The sequence below is a fragment of the Balaenoptera ricei genome, chromosome 3 (genome assembly GCF_028023285.1).
Source record: "Balaenoptera ricei isolate mBalRic1 chromosome 3, mBalRic1.hap2, whole genome shotgun sequence".
Lineage (NCBI taxonomy): Eukaryota > Metazoa > Chordata > Mammalia > Artiodactyla > Balaenopteridae > Balaenoptera > Balaenoptera ricei.
In genome coordinates, this window is record NC_082641.1 from 155,255,621 (window position 1) to 155,277,062 (window position 21,442).

General features: G+C 39.4%; 1 protein-coding gene across 1 annotated transcript in view; it reads right to left on the minus strand.

Moving 5' to 3' along the window:
* LOC132363423 (ELKS/Rab6-interacting/CAST family member 1-like) overlaps positions 1-21,442 on the minus strand; it is a 136,611-nt gene that overhangs the window by 13,404 nt on the left and 101,765 nt on the right. The window contains 1 exon segment of the mRNA XM_059919125.1: positions 16,811-17,004. Within this exon segment, the coding sequence (XP_059775108.1) occupies positions 16,811-17,004 (194 nt within the window).

Consider the following 21,442-nt stretch of genomic DNA (forward strand, 5'->3'; position numbering starts at 1 on the left):
CAAAACTGGAGAGGCAGATGGCAGATACAGAGAGTAACAACTTACCGGAACAGAAACCCAAGAGCAGAAATCTCTGTGGAAAGCAATGGTGAGGTAGGAAAACCTGAACTATATTTGAAGGATTGCTGGAGGCTTGTGTGGAAAAGTCTGTGAGGTAAAAACTCCAGGGAAGCCCCTATCCTTTTGCGAGTTTTGTCTCTTGAGCTCTACCAGGTTGTGACTACCAGGTGAAGGTCAAAGGAAAATCCCCTTGGAATTCTGGCAGGGGGAGGGTGAAAGGAGCAATTTTGAAATACACCAGAGCATTCTGCTGTTCTTCATAAGGCCTGCCCTCAGGAGAAACGGTTTTACCAGAGGCCTAACCTATGGGGTTTTGTCAGAGCCTAACTGACCTGGGGGAAGGGAAATATCCTACCGTGACCCCTGCCGGCCACTGGGTTTCACCTAAGGTGAGGGAAAATACTGAGAGGCACTTGTGACATTCATAGCTGAGGAGCACATGCTCATTATAAGACTGAGACCTAATCATAAGACTATGCAATGCTTCTATAACACCACATCTCTAAAGGACTATGTACTGCAGTGAATTTCACCAGTGCATCGTGTCTGGATTTTCAAGGAAGAGAAAAGTGAATCATATAAAATGCCTGATTAAACCGAGAAATGGCAGAAAAAGAGTGGAATGTAAAAAAGGAACAAAGAACACTGGCAATAAATATGAAACAGTAACAAATATGGTAGGTATTAATCCAATGATATCAATAATCATTTTAAATACCAATGGTATAAATACACCAGTTAAAAGACAGAGATGGTCACAGAGGATCGATAAACAAGATCCAAATATAAGAAATCTACTTTAAATATGAAGGCACATATAGCTTAAAAGTAAAGGGTTGGGGAAAGCTACATCATGCTAACTAATTAAAAGAAAGTGTGAGAAGCTGTATCAATCTCAGACAAAGCAGAGTTCAGAGCAAAGAAAATTATCAAACACAGAGGGACATTCCATAATGATAAAGGGGTCAATTCTCCAAGAAGACATAACAATTCTTCATGTTTATGTGCCTAACAACAAAGCATCAAAATTCGTGAGACAACAACTGATAGAACTGCAAGGAGAAAGAGATAAATCCACTATCATAGCTGGAGATTTCTACACCGCTTTATCATAAATGGACAAATCCATCAGGGAGAAATTCAGTACAGACATAGCTGAATTCAGCAACACCATCGACCAAATGGATACAATAAACATCTACAGACTACTTCAACAACAGCAGAATACACATTGTCTCAAGCTCACATGAGTACACACGAAGACAAACCACATTCTAGGCCATAAAACACACTCTAACAAATTTAAAATGTCAGAAATCATATAAAGTCTGTTCTCAGACTGCAGCGAGGTCAAACTGGAAGTCAAGAACAAAAACAAAGCTGGAAAATTCCAAAATACTTGAAGATTAAACGGTTCAATTCTAAGCAATACATGGACCTTGCTGTATGTGAACTGAATAACATGCACAGTGACCAATCACCTACAGACTTTGAAAGAAGGGACCTGATTGTTCACTGACCATGATACACATCTGTTATATCCCGGGTGATTTGTGGAGTTAAGAACTAGCTGTGAAGTTTGTACTTTATGCCCTTCCTCACAGTTAATATGGCAGTAACTGAAATTTGATGGTTTTGTTGTGGTCCTGGGATTATTTAACTAAATCATGGTAACTGAAATTCATGCATGGGCAAACTGTTCAGAGCGAGGACTGCATGTGTAGCATACATTGGGTAACATTCCATTGCAAGAAACAAATACCTAGAAGACTGTAAGATAGGATGAGAAATCATACTCTTGTTATGAGGAAGTCTGTCCCTAAGCAGAACATGAAACTGAGATATCATAAAGAAAAAGGCGAGTTGATTTGACTTGATAAAAATTAAAGAATTCTGCACAGCAAAAGGCAACCCAAACATAAAGATAACTGACAAACTGGGAAACCAAATATAAATATCTGACCATGGATTTGGCCAACAATTCCTTTTCTTCACAATAGTATGAGGAGGGAAAATCTCAGTGAGTCAAACCTCATGAATCAATAGATGAGAGGTTAGACTAAAGTTCTCATATGGTGTGGATTTAATTTTATGGAATGCAACTTACCTTCCAACAGAAAATGTGAGTATTACCAGTCTTATGAAGATCCTTGGCAATGCAAGTAGAGAAACCTTGAGTAACTGTGTGATAGATGCATCTCTTTCCTGTTCTATAAGAGGAGGAGAACAATGAACAGAATGTCTATTTCTCCAGGGCAGAATTCCAATATTGCCTCTGTACCACTGAGCCTTGTAAAACATCGAAGCGGACAGTCTTTAGCAAATCACTCTTAAAGAGTCAAGAGGGAAAGAAATGGAAAGGCTAATGAACTTGCCAATGACCTATGTAGCCCTGACTGCTGAAAACAGCGATGATGGGAAATATGTGATGCCACGTATGTGAAACTTGAAGAGCACAGAGATTCAAATGGAGTAGAGTAGGGAAGAATGCCTCTGATAACCCACCCAAGTTGAATTATTTATAGTCTCAACTGGGAAATGTTGATTAAGAAATGAGAGGAAACAGGCAAGAGCGGCCCCTGAAATTGTGCCTAAATACCTCCAATATTCCTAAGGAATCCCACGGACAACTGTGTCAGAGCGGAGCTGACAAAGGGAGTATATAGTAAGCGCAGAGGTCATGGCCTTGTCAGCCAGCATATGGAGAGCATTACTGATCCTCAGCAAATCATTACTGATCCTCAGGAAAATGTACTGTGACTGGGTCCAAAACCTGACTGGAATTTTCCATAGATGTGTGATATTGGAGATGGGTTTGCAGGTGCACTTGCCAAATCACCTTTGCAAAGCACAGTAGGCCACAGCCAGAGGAGCAAAGGCTGCTCTGCTCTTTCTCAAGCAGAAAAGGATTTTAGAAGTGCCCACTTCTGTCCCACAAAGGATGGGGATAGCAGATTACGAATTAGTGATTAGCACAGTATCTGTGATCCCTCGGCTAATTTCCGTCTTGAAGCTGGGATATAAAGACTCAGGTGTTGGGTGATGAGCCACAAGCCGTCTGAACAGGTGCTTAATCAGGACTGGACAGGATGAATTCAGGCCTGGGCATCTGGCATCTGGTTCCAGCCCTTTTCCTGGCAGTTAACCTTTAGACATGTCCCTGACACCTTTGCATCTGTAGCTTTTCGTTGTTGTTGTCAGGTTGTTTAAATGTGTAAAATGGTGATAACACTACTTGGTGGCATATTCTATTTTAAAAAACCTTCCATTACTCCACGCACATCAAACAGTAAATGCGTTCTCTTAGTAAACCTGCATAACAATTTTCTGAACTCTTGTGCTCTGGGCAAGACTTATGAATACAGCAGGCAAATAAAGTGAAAGGTGAGACAGTACATAGTGTTGTATTCAATTGGGTCTTGATACCCAAGTGTGACTCTTCACCAAGGATTATGCAGTAGTTCAGGACACAGATTAAAGTTGTTTAGAGTGTGTCCTAAAGTCTCACTGGCAGAATTTAAATCTCTACTCTGGAAATTGTAGACCTGAGACAAATTGCTTCCCTCAACTTCATTTCCTGCATCTGAGAAAGATAATAGTATCTACCTTGTAGTAGACTGAATAATACCATTGCCCCCAAATGTCCACATTCTAATCCCCAGAACCTGTGAATGTCACCTTAAATGGCAGAAGGGACGTTGCCAGTGGGATGAAAGTAAGGGTTTTGAGATGGGGAGATTCTCCTGGACTACCTGGATGGACCCAAATGTAACCACTGGTATTCTCATAAGAGAGAGGCAGAGGAAGTTTTTACTCCAAAGAGAATGTGATGATGAAGTTGGGGTTGGATTGATGTGGCCAGAAGTCAAGGAATGCTGGCAAGGAAACAGATTCTCCCTTGGAGCCTCTAGAAGGAGGATGGACGGCCTTGTCAACTCCTCGTTCCAGCCCAGGGAAACTGGTTTTGGACCTCTCTCTTCCAGAACCATAAGAAAATAAGTGTGTTTTGTTTTAAGCAAGCACATTTGTAGTAATTTGTTACAGCAGCCCTAGGAAACTAATGCGTACCTCATAGGAACTATTTCTCCAATTAAAATGTGTGCCTGGAAACACACTTGGTGGCATGTCTGACACATGGTAGGTACGCTACTGTAGGTCGTTCTCGGAAACTGAAGCCTTGGTTTTGAGGGATCATCAAAACCAGTACAGTGGTTGCCATGTTTCTCCTTGTTCATCCTGGTGACAAACCTGGTAGAGAGAGCTCCATCCTTTCCCACAGGATGCCCACCCCAGTACTTAGAGGGAAGAGGTTATGTCTCACTTAAGGCACCTTCCTCTTTTCCTTTCTACTTTTTTTTTCATTCATCTTCATCCAACTGGCCTTTCTAAATTTTAAAGAAAACAAGACCATTTCTCGATGGATTCAGATACTACCCCAAGTTAATATTCCAACCAAGTTCTTGTTCTTCCGGGTCTCATCACCAGAAATTTCTGAGCCTAAATCCTCTCTAGTTTTTAGGATCACCCATTTTCTCATTTCTCCCTTCTCTAGTTCAGAGTCTTGTCAGTTTAGTCCTTTCCCTAACCACAACTTATAATAAGGTGACACAGCAAAGTGATGAAAGTCTAGACGGTCTGGTTTTAGTCCTGGGTTTTTGCCACCTACTTACTGTGTGGCATTAGGCAAGCTATTCAACCTCTCTGGGCCTCAGTTGCCCCAAAAAAAGGTGAATATTACATACCTACAGGGTTGCCGTTATGAGGATTCAGTGAGTTAATATTTGCTAAGCACTTAGAATAGTACTTGTTGTAGTCTAAGCACTACAGTTGTGCTTGTTAATAACAGTAATTGCAATTCCAAGCGTAAAACTTACTCAGCTTTCTGTCATAACTTTGAAAGGTTGGTCTATCTTTTGGCCGGCGTTTCAGGTAACTGAGTCGAGGCACGGGCTGAGGCATTGCTACCACTGGGTGGTGTGTTCCCAGAACTTGGAGCAGCGGTGTGAAATGGGTAGTAGTTCTACTTGGAGACGGGGCAGACTGGACAATGACGGCCCGGGAAGGAGGTGTGGTGTCCATAGCTTCGGGGTCAGAGGTGCCGCCTGCTGAATGACCAATGGCAGCCGAAGCCGTAAATGGGGGGCTGGGGAAAACAGGGGCAGAATGGACAGTGACGGCCCGGGAAGGAGGTGTGGTGTCCATAGCTTCGGGGTCAGAGGTGCCGCCTGCCGAATGACCAATGGCAGCCGAAGCCGTAAATGGGGGGCTGGGGAAAACAGGGGCAGAATGGACAGTGACGGCCCGGGAAGGAGGTGTGGTGTCCATAGCTTCGGGGTCAGAGGTGCCGCCTGCTGAATGACCAATGGCAGCCGAAGCCGTAAATGGGGGGCTGGGGAAAACAGGGGCAGAATGGACAATGCCGGCCTGGGAAGGAGGTGTGGTGTCCATAGCTTCCATATCAGAGCTGCTGCCTGCCTGATCTGAGAAAAGAGAGTGAAAGTGGGAGAGCCTCTCCCTAGCTTCTAACTCTTCTCGAGGTCTAGCACGCACTGGACAGCTCAGCCTGGTGCTGTGACATTCCATTGTACGTGTCATAGAGCAAGGGCAGGCGGGGGCGGGGGTGGGGCGGGGGCCACAGGCAAGCCCAGCCCGTGGAGAAACCCGGCCCAAGGACAAAGAGCCTGAACTCTTCTGGGACTTCTCGCTGTGGGTGGCAGGTGTTTGGCACCGGATGGGCCACCGTGCGGAGACTGTTGGGGACTCTGGAAGCCTTCTCCTCCAGAGCTCACCCTGCCTGGGCACCAGCTCTGCAGGTGTTGCGTTTAATGTTGTCCCAGAGGTCTCTTAGGCTGTCTTCATTTCTTTTCATTCTTTTTTCTTTAGTCTGTTCCGCAGCAGTGAATTCCACCGTTCTGTCTTCCAGGTCACTTATCCGTTCTTCTGCCTCCGTTATTCTGCTATTGATTCCTTCTAGTGTAGTTTTCATTTCAGTTATTGTATTGGTCATCTCTGTTTGTTTGTTCTTTAATTCTTCTAGGTCTTTGTTAATCATTTCTTGCATCTTCTCAATCTTTGCCTCCATTCTTATTCCGAGGTCCTGGATCATCTTCACTATCATTATTCTGAATTCTTTTTCTGGAAGGCTGCCTATCTCCACTTCATTGAGTTGTTTTTCTGGGGTTTTATCTTGTTCCTTCATCTGGTATGTAGCCCTCTGCCTTTTCATCTTGTCTGTCTTTCTGTAAATGTGGTTTTTGTTCCACAGGCTGCAGGACTGTAGTTTTCCTTGCTTCTGCTGTCTGCCCTCTGGTGGTTGAGGCTATCTAAGAGGCTTGATGGGAGGCTCTGATGGTGGGTAGAGCTGACTGTTGCTGTGGTGGTCAGAGCTCAGTAAAACTTTAATCCACTTGACTGCTGATGGGTGGGGCTGGGTTCCCTCCCTGTTGGTTGTTTTGCCTGAGGCAACCCAACACTGGAGCCTACCTGGGCTCTTTGGTGGGGCTAATGGCAGACTCTGGGAGGGCTCACGCCAAAGAGTACTTCCCAGAACCTGCGCTGCCAGTGTCCTTGTCCCCACGGTGAAACAGAGCCAGCCCCCGCCTCTGCAGGAGACCCTCCAACACTAGCAGGTAGGTCTGGTTCAGCCTCCCCCAGGGTCACTGCTCCTTCCCCCGGGACCCGATGTGCACACTATTCCGTGTGCGCCCTCCAAGAGTGGGGTCTCTGTTTCCCCCAGTCCTGTCGAAGTCCTGCAATCAATTCCCACTAGGCTTCAAAGTCTGATTCTCTAGGAATTCCTCCTCCCGTTGCCGGACCCCCAGGTTGGGAAGCCTGACGTGGGGCTCAGAACCTCCACTCCAGTGGGTGGACTTCTGTGGTATAAGTGTTCGCCAGTCTGTGAGTCACCCACCCAGCAGTTATGGGATTTGATTTTACTGTGATTGCGCCCCCTCCTACCGTCTCATTGTGGCTTCTCCTTTGTCTTCGGATGTGGGGTATCTTTTTTGGTGAGTTTCAGTGTCTTCCTGTCGATGATTGTCCAGCAGCCAGTTGTGATTCTGGTGCTCTCGAAGAGGGAGTGAGAGCACGTCCTTCTACTCTGCCATCTTGGTTAATCTTCCCTATAGCAGCCAGAATGTCTCTGGATGAAAACAGAATAAAATTAAAGCAATATTTTTCACCTCCTCATTCCTCTAGTGGCTTCCTTTCATCTTCGTTTCTCTCTCAGTCCAAACCTGGTCAGTCTGATTCTCGCTTTCTGACCACTCTCACTATCTTTTGAAGCACAGAACCGTGAATCCACTCTTCCGATAAATCTAAGATTCATGACATCTTCTGCACTCATAACTGAATTTCTAGACATCTCATTCCTGGGATAAGTTCCATCATTCCAGTTGCTTATAGGAATTCAAGACAACGTTAGTATACAATGTTCTGTTACATATCTTTGTTTTAGGACAAGCATACTGACCTTGAGGTGAGACTGAAGGAAACAACAAATCCAGGAAGAAAGTGTGAAAGAGAACGTTAGAAAAAACTTAGTGAGGGCGATATTCAGAAATAATATTATTCACAGACATAGACAAAATATAAAGCACAGGATTAGAGAAGGGAAAGGAGTCACACAGATTCTGCACTGGCAACAAAAATTAGTCATTTCAGATTTTCAACAAGTGTATTTTCATATTAGATTACACCACTGTACCTTAATGTAAGTTTCTAAAAGAACAAATTTTGTCTAAAATTTACCATTTCCTAGGGCAGGAAAAAAAGTAGTTTCTTAAACACAAAGGAAAAGAGAAGAAGGCTAGCTGCTCCCCTTCTCGTTTAAGTAGCTAACTGTGATCCTACAACGTCAGTCAGCTTAGTTCTAGACACACCCATCTTAGAACTGACAACTCCTTTACCCACCCCAGTCCATGTCTTAGACCCAAGTCATCCAGGAGCAAAAGTAGAAAAACACTGACAGCTTCAGTTATTCTGTAGAAAACAGAACTCTAATTCATTTGGAAAATTTTGAAATAATTTTCTCAAATGTGAAAATAATGTTTCCTTAATTACACCCATTATTTCTCATTCCACATCTATCAAATCCACCCCCAAAGGCGCAATCTCAAAGCAATAATGAAGACTATATGGCTCTATAAACATCAATTCATTTCCAATACTGCTCAGCAGAAAGAGATGCAAAGTAGCCATGATTCATATTCCTACCTTAGCACGAAGCCCCTGAGGTTCATTACTGCTTTTCATAACAACAGGCAGTTTTCCCTTTTTAAAAATTAATCAATTTCATTGAAAGTAGTATCGATATTATCCTCCAAATACTTAAGACTTCTAACAGCCAGTGCCATCCAGCTCACCTTCAGGATCTAAATTTTACTTTAAGAATCTAACACAAGAAGTTTATTTCTTGAATGCAAGCACCATTTCAACTTGCACTTTAATGTTTTCTAATATTTCAGTACTAAAACGAGAGTTTTTTAAAACTCATTGTCAGAATAATGAAAGGCAAGGATAACAAGATTTATGATCGCCATCACATAAGATAAATAGATGAAAAACAGAGAAACAAAATGACAAACAAAACTCCTCACAACCACACAGCAAATACGTGGTGGATCCGTGAGAGGAATGTAGGTCTGCTGACACACCTCCTGGACATACTTTATATGTCCTATGATGCTTACAGACTCCTGAAGGGATCTACAAAAATCCACGGATCTTTGGCATTTGGAAAACAGTGTAGAATGCAGACAATGTTCAAAGTCAAAGAGAGGCCAATCATTTATCTAAATGACTGTTCCCAATGATCTTTTTTATTTTTGTTGGTTATGACACATTACGTTAGAATAATTTTAGATCAGTGATGACACTCACTGAAATCTCATATAGATGCAAAGTTTTATATGAGACACGAGAAAATCCCTGAAAAAAGAAAAATTAAGCTTATTCCTGTCGAGAGTGAGCAACCTTAAGGATCTTTTTAACTATTTTACAGTTCAGGAGTCATATTTCACTTTGGCATCAAACTTTAGCTCTTGGGAAATAAATTTAGGAGAAAAAAAATCTGCATATAGAATAACTATATATAATTCTAATGTTTCCAGTGTCAAGTAAAAACTTGAGGTAACCATCAAAATTTCTATCAAGACTGTAATAAATTATAAGGTGCTGTGCCCACAAGAAACTTTAGGAAGATGGCCTAATAGAACTGACTATGTAAAGCGGTGTGATTTATTCTTCTTTTAAATGAAATCAGTGAAATTCATCTAGGAGGACGAAGGAAGAAACAAGCGGCCCCCCCCCCCGAAAGCAAGCTGAAGCCAGCAGGATCTGATAAAGAACCAGTCGCCTTCCGTTACAACAGTCGCAGCATCTCGTTTTCCCTTTTTCTTTTCGTTTTTTTAAACACAACCCGTTCTCCCTCAAGAAAGCACACACAATCACCACACTCATTTCTCCTCTATTCCAGCTACGTCAAGACCACATTCACCAACACTGTCCTTCGTGGATCAAAGATACATGACTATAAATTTAAAAGTAAGGAAATGCTTTAAGGAACCATTTTCCTCATGAATTGTATACTAGTTTACGCCAAATCTATATACAGCTTAATATTAATTTCCCTATGGGAGATTTCTGAAGACATTAAGCTGAATGATCAATTCGGGATTTCTTTACAGAAAAAATATTTACAAATATGAAGATTAAATATGTAGGTTTATATTCTCAGGTTATACTGTGCCATAGATGCCTGAATATACTGTGATACCAATATAAAATCACAAACATAAAACCCACTTTCCAAATGAAAATGTCAACAAAAATTTTAGGTCAACCTAAGCAAATAAACTTTCAGGATGCAGTTAAAACAGTCAAATATCTAATGATAATAGTAAACATATTCATCTGGTTACACACATTTAAAATGGAATACATGAGAAGATAACGTTAATTTGGAAATACTTCCTTCCACCCCCAGCCACTGAAATAATTTTATTCACTCTCTTTGCGCACATCTTCAATATCAATTCACCAAAGGAAGAAGATGTGCCATTACTTTATGTATTACCAAGAAATAAAAAAATATATACCAATTAAATCACGCCATTATTGATTCACGTATCCCAGTTTCAGTGATGTTAAAATGTAAAAATACAAGTTAGAATTGGTATTTCACTGTGACAGAAGAGGAGAGAGGTTATCTATACTTTTGTTTAACCTGCAGATAGAAAAGTAATCCTACTGAATTATATTAAATAAGAATATTTAATGCATATGCGTTTACTTATATTTTTACAGAAAGAAAAGTATACGGGCAATGGTAAACATATTACAAACATATAGAAGAAACAAATATAAAAATATATTCACTATAACAAACAAGGGTATAAGGGACTATTAAATCTCCATCTGCTTGATCAACGGTCTGAATGTGTGGGGGATGGAAAGATAAAAGTGAAGAAATGTGGGATGATTAGACAGTAAAATGAGAAAGGAGCTGTGTCTCTACGTTTTAATGTATGTATTTATTGGGCCCACAACAATGTACAGTCCTGGGACAGAATGTGATAGATACTATAACAAAAGCACACACACACACAAAAAAAAAAAAAAAAAAGGAAAGAGACATTACTACCTAAGAGAGGTCAGTAAAGTTTTTTTTTTCCCCAAAAAAAGATAACAATTAAAAGGGGTCAAATCCCCACAAATGAATAAGGGGAAAGAAAATTTTAGTCAAAGAGAAAATACTCAGAAAAAGCAGATAACAAAAAAGCATTCACCTCCTAATTCTAAAGCCCAGTTTTAAAGAAAACAAAGAGTTAATTAAATCTACTAATAGCAGACCAAAAGTTGGAAATATCTTGTAAACTCTTAAGTTTGCCAACACATTTTGAAAGATTTATAAAAAGTAAAAATAACTCCGTTTTCATTACATAAAATTTCAGGTACTAGTAAGCTTTAAAAGCAAATAAAAAAACTTAAAAGGTCATATCCTCGAGCCATGAGGATTTAAGCCTAGCAACTATCTTCCCTAAATTCTCCAAATACCACCAGAGAAGTACTTTCTCTTACACATGCACGCGTGCAAATAACACCACAGACTAAATCTCACTCCCGGCATGATGGGAAAACGACCCCATTCTTTGTGTTCAAGCTCAGTTCATTATGTTGATCTTGAACTACAGAAGTATAGATTCCTCTCACTTACCAAAATGAGGTTAACAGTTACTGCTGTAGCAATTTAGACAGTTAATTCAGGGGCTAACTACCTTGAGCCTGAATTCTGAGCAAACTGGGAACACCCTTGCTTTAAACAAAAAAATCAAGCAGCTCCAAATCTTATGAATACATCATATACCAGTTGTTTAATAGAGCCAGTTGTTTATAAACCAGAATGTAGTTCCCTTGGAAACATTATAAACACAGGTTAAGTTTTCTTGCTAGTCCACAAAATTTAAGTTTAATCATGATGTAAAAGCCTAGAACTAATAGTTCTAGATGAGGTCTGGAAAAGACAGTTAGCAAAGAAAATGAAAGCAACCATCACAAAGCAGAAAAACTAAGTTTCCTCCTAATAAAAACCTAATATAAATCTACTTACGAGACTGGCCCCAAAATGTGCTTATGTACCTATACATATGTGTGTGTATATGTGTGTGCGTGTGCGTGTATGTATGTAAATAACAACACTGATTCCTGGTTCTCTTGCCTTTGTCAGAATAGTACCAGTAGCAGCACACTATCCTGGCTTTCCCTCTCCATTTTACATCTCCATCTACGCTACAGTTCTAGGACCTAAAATTAGGAGCCTAGGATCCAAAACAACCTGCTAGCCTTCTATCCAAACAACCTCTCAAGCCATTATCATTTAATACTGGTCACAAAAATTAGAAGACCAGACTTAAGAGTCTGAAGTTCAACAAGAAGCCCCTTTTCCGTAATAATTCTGTATCCTGGGGCACACATTAATTGAGTATGTTAAGTATGACTTCCCAGGAGAGCTCAACCAGACCGCAAATGGAAACCTCCTCACTGAAATTTCTAGGTACCGGCAAGCTGTGGAAGAACGCCTCTGCCAGCATTGCCTACAGAGGAAAAGTCCGCTCCTTGCTGGAGCTTTCGTCTTCTGAGGCTAGATGATAAACTCCTGGAAGGCAGAGATTTTGTTTGCTTTGTTCCCTGTTGTGTCCCCAGAGCCCAGAACAGTGACCAGCAAATAAGAGCCTTCATAAGTAGAAAAATTCATTCATTCATTAATGAAGAAGGAAAGGGTATATACTTTGTGGCAAAGAGGAGAGTGAGGTACAGAGAGAAAAACTAAACTCACAGATTGGCTATTATTCTCAAGAGCTTGATAACTACAAATCTTACTAACAGTAGTGTTTTTAGAGATGCATATTTAAAGGGAGAGTAACCAGGTAAAAGGAATAAGGAATAAAAAGAACTTTAGGGTTTTCAAAGATTAAACATGTCTAAGAAAACATGTCCTTTCTTCTCATCTTTTAATCCCTCTTATAAATTTCAAAACACAACCCCAAATGAAATCTACATCCATTAAAATTCCAGTTTTTATATTCCCACAAATCAGGAAATACAGTAAATCCAAATTTCTTATAAATTATTTAAGTTACACAATAATATTCTATTATTCTTTACATCACTGAAAATTCCTAACTTTCATAAACCAAAGGCAATCCTTGATACCTAAATTATGTGAAAAATCAGAAGATGGGTGTCATTCTCCAAACATAAAAGTTTCTAAGTGGGATGCTGAATGTAATTTAAATAAACCTCACATTAGAGTAAAAATTGAGGATTTCTAGTGCAAACACCAAACTCTGCAGATTCATTAGTGCTTCTGTATCAGAAAAAAAAAGGTAATAAAGCAAATACAGAAGCAAAATTATGCACGGGGGATAATGCTCCCAGTATACTGCCATGGCATGGGTATTTAGCTAAAGGGACATGAGTGAAAGAGCAGACAACAAGCAATTCTTTCAGGAGTCTGAAAAGATACTACTATCAGAATTTCATCAGCCTACATTACTAAACATTTTAAACATTATGCCAAAGAAAAGGCTATTCATCGTGCATCTAAATAGAAACCATAATATGCTCACTTGAGAAGAGAAATATTCAATTTACATTTTGGGTTCCTCATGCTAATCGAAATCAATCTACTTATATAACACGTCAATCTTTAGGTTTGTTTTTACTATTATTTTCTCCCTTAAAATCATCTGTGGAGACTATCCAGAACCGCCAGGTGATGACTTTCTTGAAGTGTCAACCTGGGTAGGCTACAGCACCCAGTTAACTTAATCCAACACTAATCTACATGTTGCTATGAAGGTATTTTGCGGATATAAGTAAAGCCTACAATCCATTTAAGTAAAGGAGATTACTATCCCAGATAATCGAAGTGGGCTATCTCAATTCTTTGGAAGGCCCTAAAAGCAGGTTTCCCAAGGAAAGAAAAGAAATTTTGCCTGCGGACCACCGTTCTGGCCCATGCCCACGGGAGTTCTATCCTGCAGGTGATCTCCTCCTGACAGCTTTCCCATACACATTTCAGACTCGCTTAGCCAGCTGCTGACAATCATGCAAGACAATTCCTTGTAATAAAACGGATATATATGTATCATATATATATAAATATATGTATGTATCTCTCCTACTGGTTCTGCCTCTCTGGTTGAACTCCAACTGATACACACCACAGTACGGAATATAAATTTAGAAATAGTACTTCTTCGATTTAATTGGGAAAAATATTTTGTATTTGCAGATGTATGGGTAGGCCTACATAATCCTCGTTTTAAAATTGCAGTAGCTCAAGACACTGGTACAACACTAAATCATCTGACAGGAACTACCATTGTTCTGGAAGAGCAGTGTAAGGGACTATTTGTTTTTCTCAAGACCACAAAGAATAAGTCTGGGAATTCTTCATGATTTAATCTAAACCTATTAATATTGGAGAATCTTACATAAGTACTAGGAAATTTTAAAAGAATAATAAGAATTTTCTTTAGCCCAATGATAACATTCTGCTGTCATTTTTGCACTTAGAAGGTGGCTGAACACCCAGTAAAAATGCATGCTACTTCCTGAATCAGGGTGTGGCACTACAGCTGCATCGCCTGAGAGGCTACTACTTAAAGGGCACTCCAGCAAAAGAACCACCACATAAAAGATGGGCTAGAAACCAAGAATAAGACAATTATATCCAACAATATCAGAATCTTAGCAGAGAGAACACATACTTTATCCACAAGCAATGGACCTAAGAGGTACTGTTCAACTGGATATATAACCGGCTGGTCTTTAATTCTGATCAAGCAAAACCCCCAGCAAGCCCCAGCAGCAGCAAGAGTGGCAGCAGCAACTCCTCGAGTACACAACTGTAGCCTTACTTAACACTCACTTTCCCAGGAAGTCCCAAACAAACCCCCCCGACGGTGCAGGGACAGAAATGTGGCGTGGAAGGTACAAAGTGCGGGAGGCTGGCTTTCTGGGAAACAGCATGGCCAAGAGGGACATGAACACAGACAGACACAGAGACCAAAACCCCAATGGAATAGGACCAGGATAAGACACGCCAAAAGAAAGGTGAAGAAACTCAGATGAGGAATGACAGGGAGCCAGACACCCACACCCAGGAAACAGTGGAACAGCAACATAAGAAGCAAACGGTTAGTAAGAAACACAGCAGCCACGCACACGCAGCTCAGTACTAAAACTCTGGGAAGAAAAGGCATAAAATAATTCCAATCATCTTTTATTCCCCTCTTAAACTATGCTGCTCAATAACAAATTACAAAGCCAGTAGCAATTGAGTTTTTAAAACTGTTTCTTTTCTCGGTAGCCAGGAAACTGTGCGTCGAATCTTAAAAGAAGATTACAATGTTACATGACCAGAGGACAAAATTCTATAGTACTTGTTCAAATTTATAAGTAATATTCTGTGGAAAGAACAGATCATTTACAACTCTCTCCCCAAATGTGAGAAATATAGTGGCTAATAAAAGCTATCTGGTGTGCTTTGGATATCAAATATAGATTTAATTCTATTTCTTACTCTTGTTCAAATCACGTCCATCTCCCAAAATCAGTACTGGGTCCAAAAATGAATTGAAACATTTTTCAAGCAAGGTATCTGGAATAGCAAGCAATAATTTCAATGCAGAGTTCTAACACAAAAAAATCAAACTGAAAAATAAAACTTTATCAAGAAATTTCTTTTCTGAAACACTGAAATACATTTAGTGGGAAGTCACTAATCCATCAGAAGTATCGTATTTTAAAATCTATGAAATTAAGATTTGAATAAAAGTCTGATTTCAAAAAATAAATAAATAAATAAATAAAATAAAAATAAATTACATCTATGAAGTACTGCTGTTGATTTCAGGGTGACACAAAAGCAAAGAAAGGCATGTACTTATGTAAGTATGTAACGAGAGTGTGTGTGTGTGTGTGTGTGTGCACGTGCACGTGTGCTGGGGGTAAAGATGCAGTGCAAACAGGGAAGACGTACAAAAAACATACATAATCTAATCTTGAGACTCTGATAATTTGTTAATTCTGACTTAAAGAACTTTATCCACCCATCTTATCCAGAACCAGACCAGAAAACACGAATAGAGTTAATATCAAAATAAGAGGAAACAAATGAGTAGGTGATCAGCTCATTCATTCGCACTTTCAACTTAGTGAAGAAGAATTGTGAGGGTTGGACTTTATCCTTTTAGTTTTTTGAAAATCAAAATTCTATGGGTACAGAACAAGAGGAAAAAGTTACTTCTAGGGGAAAATATCAAGTCTACCAATATCCTAAAAATTTAAAACTTAGTAAACAACTTATGAAAGTAGTCTACTACTTCCCAACATTCAAGAGCATGAAAATAAAATACTTCTAAGAATCAGGCTCAAAGGAGTCACACGGATTAATGACTTCATTCTGTCACTGCCAGTCTCTCTGACTGTTCAGAATACAGTGATTAATGCAGTTCTACTGGAAGAACTATTTCTATGCACTTGTGAATTTATGTTAAATACATGGTGTAAAGGAAGAGGCCAAGAGGCATACGCTTTATCTTTCGTACAAAATACCCTAACAAGAAAAAAAGGCAAAGAAAATTCCAAGAGAGCTATCTGGCTGGTTCTGTTTAAACAAAGCTCATTCTGAAGAAGTCAAAGTCAGAGCTCAATAAAAAAATCACATCCAAGTCTCCTAACTTGTCCTCAAAATGTCCCTCCTTCTAAATTTGACCTATGTACCAATGTAATAGCTTGCTTCTCCACAATACAGAGTCTAAAAATTCACAGCCCAAAAGAGCAACGGCTCAACATAAAAGGTCTAAACCAATTAAAAATTTTAACTCCTTAAACTTGAGGTTCATTTGTTCCTTACACAGATAAATAAATAATGAGAGAGCAAGTGGCTATCTGCACTCTCTTGATTAGCCAGTAGAAAACTTTAACTTCTTAATCAATGAATACTTTCTCTTTCCAATCAATGATGCTGAAGTCCATAGCTTCCCAATCTATTCCCACTCCGTGTTGCCATTCAGAGACTGCAACAGTGAAGCTACACTGACTTAGAATAAAAAGTAGGTAATAAAGTAAATTCAGAGAGGCAGATATATTGGAAAAATATGTCCCGAAAAGTACATAGTTTTAAAACCATCCTTCAACCTCTCTAACATAGAGAGTGCCTCTTCAGCTTTCCTTTCCTTACCTTTCCAACTCAGCAATCTTCTTATCTTTGTCATTCTTCTCATTTTCCACCTCCTTCAAGATTTCCAAGAGGCGGTCAACTTCTGCCTGGGCCTTGCTAGAGTCATCTTTGTACCTGGCAATCTCTCTCTCCAATTGCTGTATTCGATCACTCATCTCTGGACTGGCTCTGGCTTCCGATGCTGCCTCGTGTGCCTGCAAAGAAAATGTCCAAATTCTATCAGATATACATACAGTGGCAGTGGGCAAACCATGTCCCCAAAAGCCACCTATACTCCAATTTCAACAGGGGATTATCAAACATCTAATAGCTAGTCTTCAATTTATAAGGTTCTTCTCTGCTTAAATATTACATAGACAAAATATCACTACACAGTTACATTTTTTTTTTAATAACTGGAAGTTTGTACCTTTTGACCACCTCCACCCATTATACAAACACACACACACACACACACACAGCCCTCCATTTCTGACAACTACCAATCTGGTCTCTGTATCTATGAGTTCAGTTTTTGGTTGGTTTTTGGTTTTTACATTCCACATATAAGTGAGATCATACAGTATTTGTCTTTCTCTGTCTGACTTACTTCACTGCCCTGCTTTTAAAATGTAATAATGCTAGGGAAGCACTTATCTACTAGAATGGGATAAAATCTGAAATATGATATTTAACAATTATTCTGGGTCTTACATTTTATTACTAGACTCTTATCTCAATCTTACATTAGGAAATATGCTCTCATTTATTTTAAGACATTTTTTTAAAGTCAAAGGGTTTTTTATTTTCAATAAGGCAACTTCCAATATAAATTAAGTTTAGAAACAGACATGATGAAATAGTCAAATTCATTCAACATCTAGCAGAACTGAAAAAGCTGTATAAGACAGGTATATTGTTAATTAAGATCTCTGTGATCTACTTTCAAATTCCTGGGCATAGGTTAACTTAACTGATTCCATAAACAGTTATGTGTTAATGAATAAAACTAAAGCTGATTCCCAAATATAATTAATAAATTGTTTTTATTATATTATTTTAGATTTTATTCTAAACAGCAAAATTCATACAAATACCTTCATAAAACAAGAATGAGTAGGCCTGTTCCATACGGGAAGCTACTGGAACTTCAGTTCCAACATGTAAAAAACTCAGAAGTCATCACTACTATTTTTACAAGAAAAAGTTGAAAAACAGAAAATCAATGAGTTTTCTAGGACCTATCAGAGAACTGAGGGTCACAGGAAAAATTACCCCTCCAACATCAAGAGACACTGGCAAACCCACAGAGCTGAAGCTGAGATCTGCTCACCTGGAGCAGAAGCTGTGAGCAGAAACACTTAAGTGGTAATTTTAAGGAACTGCTGGGGGCTGAGTGTGGATGTACAAGCAAGCGAGTGAGGAAAGTCCCAGGGCCGGCGGTTTTAGGGGCGCCCGTACTTTCATGGGCTTTAATCCAGGAACCACACCAGGGTCTCACAGTGAAGAGCCAACAAAAATCCCCTTGTGGTTCTGGCTGCAGGAGGGGAAGAGTAACAATTGTGAAATATGCCCAAAGTGTACTCTATCCAAAGACAGACCCTCAGGAGTAAAAATTTTAACAGAGCTTTGTCCTACCTGGGGAAAGGGCATTTCTCCCACTCTCGCCCCTGCTAGTAAAAAATAAGACTCATATATTTGACACAGATGTTGGAATTACCAGACAGGGAATTTAAAGTAACTATGATAAATAGCTAAAGGCACAGGACTTCCCTGGTGGTCCAGCGGTTAAGAATCCGTCTTCCAGTGCGGGGGACACGGGTTTGATCCCCGGTCAGAGAACTAAGATCCCACATGCCGCAGGGCAACTAAGCCCGCGTGCCGCCACTACGGAGCCCCCACGCCTCAACTAGAGAGGCTGCATCCCACAAACGACAGAGCCCATGCGCTCTGGAGCCCGTGCGCCACAACTAGAGAGCCCGCGCATCACAATGAAGATCCCGCATGCCACAACTAAGACCCAACACAGACCAAAAAATAAATAAATAAAATAAATAAATATTTTTAAAAAATAGTTAAAGGCGCTAAGGGGAAAAGGAGACAACACCCAAGAGCAGAGGGGCAATGTAAGCAGAAAAATGGACACTGCAAAGAAGAATGAGAAGGAAATGCCACATATTAAAAACATGGAAGATCTTGCTTATAATGTGGAATCTGAAAAAGGTGAACTCAGAAAAGCAGAGGGTAGAAGGGTGGCTGCCAGGGGCTGGGGGTGGGGAAATGGGAAGATGTTGGTCAAAGTGTACAAACTTTCAGTTATAAGATGAATAAGTCCTGGGGATCTAACGTATAGGATATTGACTCTAGTTAACAATGTTGTGTTGCATACTTGAAATTTGCTAAGAGAATACATCTTAAAAAGTGTTCTCAACAACCTAAGTGTCCATCAGTGGATGAATAGATAAGAAAATGCGGTATGTACGTATGTGTGTATGTATACACACACAGGAATATTACTCAGCCATAAAAAAAGGGGGAAAGTCTTTTCATTGGCCACAATATGGATGGACCTTGAAAACGTGCTACGTGAGATAAGTCAGACAGAGTAGATAAATGTCATTATGACTGCACTTACATATGGAATCTAAAACAAAAACAAAAAGACCAAGCTCACAGAAAAGACCGGTAGCCTGCCAGAAGTGGGGAGTCAGAGGTGGGCGACATGGGTGAAGGGGACCAGAAGGTACACATTTCCAGTTACAAAACAGTAAGTCCTGGGGATGTGATGTACAGCATGGTGACTATAAATATGTGCTGCATATGTCAAAGTTGCTAAGAGAATACATCTTAAAAGTTCTCATCACAAGAAAAAAAATTTATAACTATGTATACTGATGGATGTTCAATAGATTTACTGTGGTGATGATTTTGCAATATAAACAAATATTGAGTTGTTATGTTGTACACCAGAAACTAATAAAATGTTATATGTCAATTATACTACAATTTTTAAAAAGTGTTCTCACCACACACACGAAAAAAGGTAACTATTTAAGGTTGATGAATGTGTTAATTAGCTTGACTGTGGTAACCATTTCACAATGCATACATAGATGAAAGCATCATGTTGTACACCTTAAATATATACAATTTTTGGCATTGAAAAAGCTGAGGAAAAAGAAAAGAGTGAAAATGTATATTGCAAACTCTAGAGCAACCTATATTTAGGTTGGAGGAGGGCGTTGTGGGAGCAGTGTAATAGGAAAACATCACTAATTAATTAAAATGAAAAGTTACAGTTGTCCAGAATGAAAGAAGGGAAAATACGAAAAGTAAAATGGCAATTAGCAGAAAAACAAGTAATAAATCAGAGGAGGGGGAAGCCACCAAGTCCTCTACCCAAAGATAACTTTATTTTTTCTCATGAACCTAAACACAAAGTTTAAGAGATCATAAAAATGGCCAGCTATAGAAGTATCATAACAAGGAGATTAAAAATAAACAAAGAGAAAATGTGGGATTGCCATAAATAGGCGAGTTTGGAATATTAGTGAATAACATTTATTACTCTTGACAGTTACTGCTCAGTTTCATAATCCTAAATACATCTAACAGTCTTACCTTCAATATTCCAGTATTTAATAGAAAATTACCTCCACTTCTTTAGTGAGGGGGAAAAAAGTCAATTACCAAATCTGAATTAGTTAATCTCAAAAAAAGTATTTTCCTACTTATTCAAAAGTAACTTTAAGCTACTGGATTTTCTTCCTTTCCTTAGCTTAAGAATATGACTTCATTTCTGGCATACCCTAAATAATGATTCATCACAAGGTGTTCATGCTGAACACACCCAATATATGTCAAAAGAACACCACCAAGTCTCAAGACTAGGCTGGGCCCCCTTCTCATCAGTAATCACATGAACTGGACCCAGTTAATCAGAGTTGGTAACTCAGAGATAATAAGTATGAAAATGCTTTGAAAACCACAAACTGCCATATAAATATTAGAGAGGTGTAAATCAATGAAACGGATAGTAAATACCTGTACCAAATTCTAATATTCACCGGTATGGGTGACTAGCACTGTTAAATTATCTCTTTCCAGGAAGCCTAATGCTAATAGAAGAAAAATATCAGATAACTGAGATTTTTACATTGTGGTCTTACATTTCATCTACAAAGGAGCTGCATATTTTAATCTTACTCTGAATTGCCAATTTTCTAAGAGTTTGGGGACTCTCAGGAGTAAAGTAAAATAGGATAAGAATGCCAAGAGAATTAATCAAGGTATAAATGGTATTTTGAATTTTAGGAGATTATTACTCCACTGGTAAGTTATTCCATATGGACACTATAGAGTTTTCTACTATGCTGTTATTTAAGGCAAAGCAAGAACAGTCATCAAGACAGTATGGGACTGGCACAAAAACAGAAATACAGATCAATGGAACAGGGTAAAAAGCCCAGAGATAAACCCACTCACATAGGGTCACCTTATTCTTGATAAAGGAGGCAAGAATATACAATGGAGAAAAGACAGCCTCTTCAATAAATGGTGCTGGGAAAACTGGACAGCTACATGTAAAAGAATGAAAGCAGAACACTCCCTAACACCATACACAAAAATAGACTCAAAATGGGTTAAAGACCT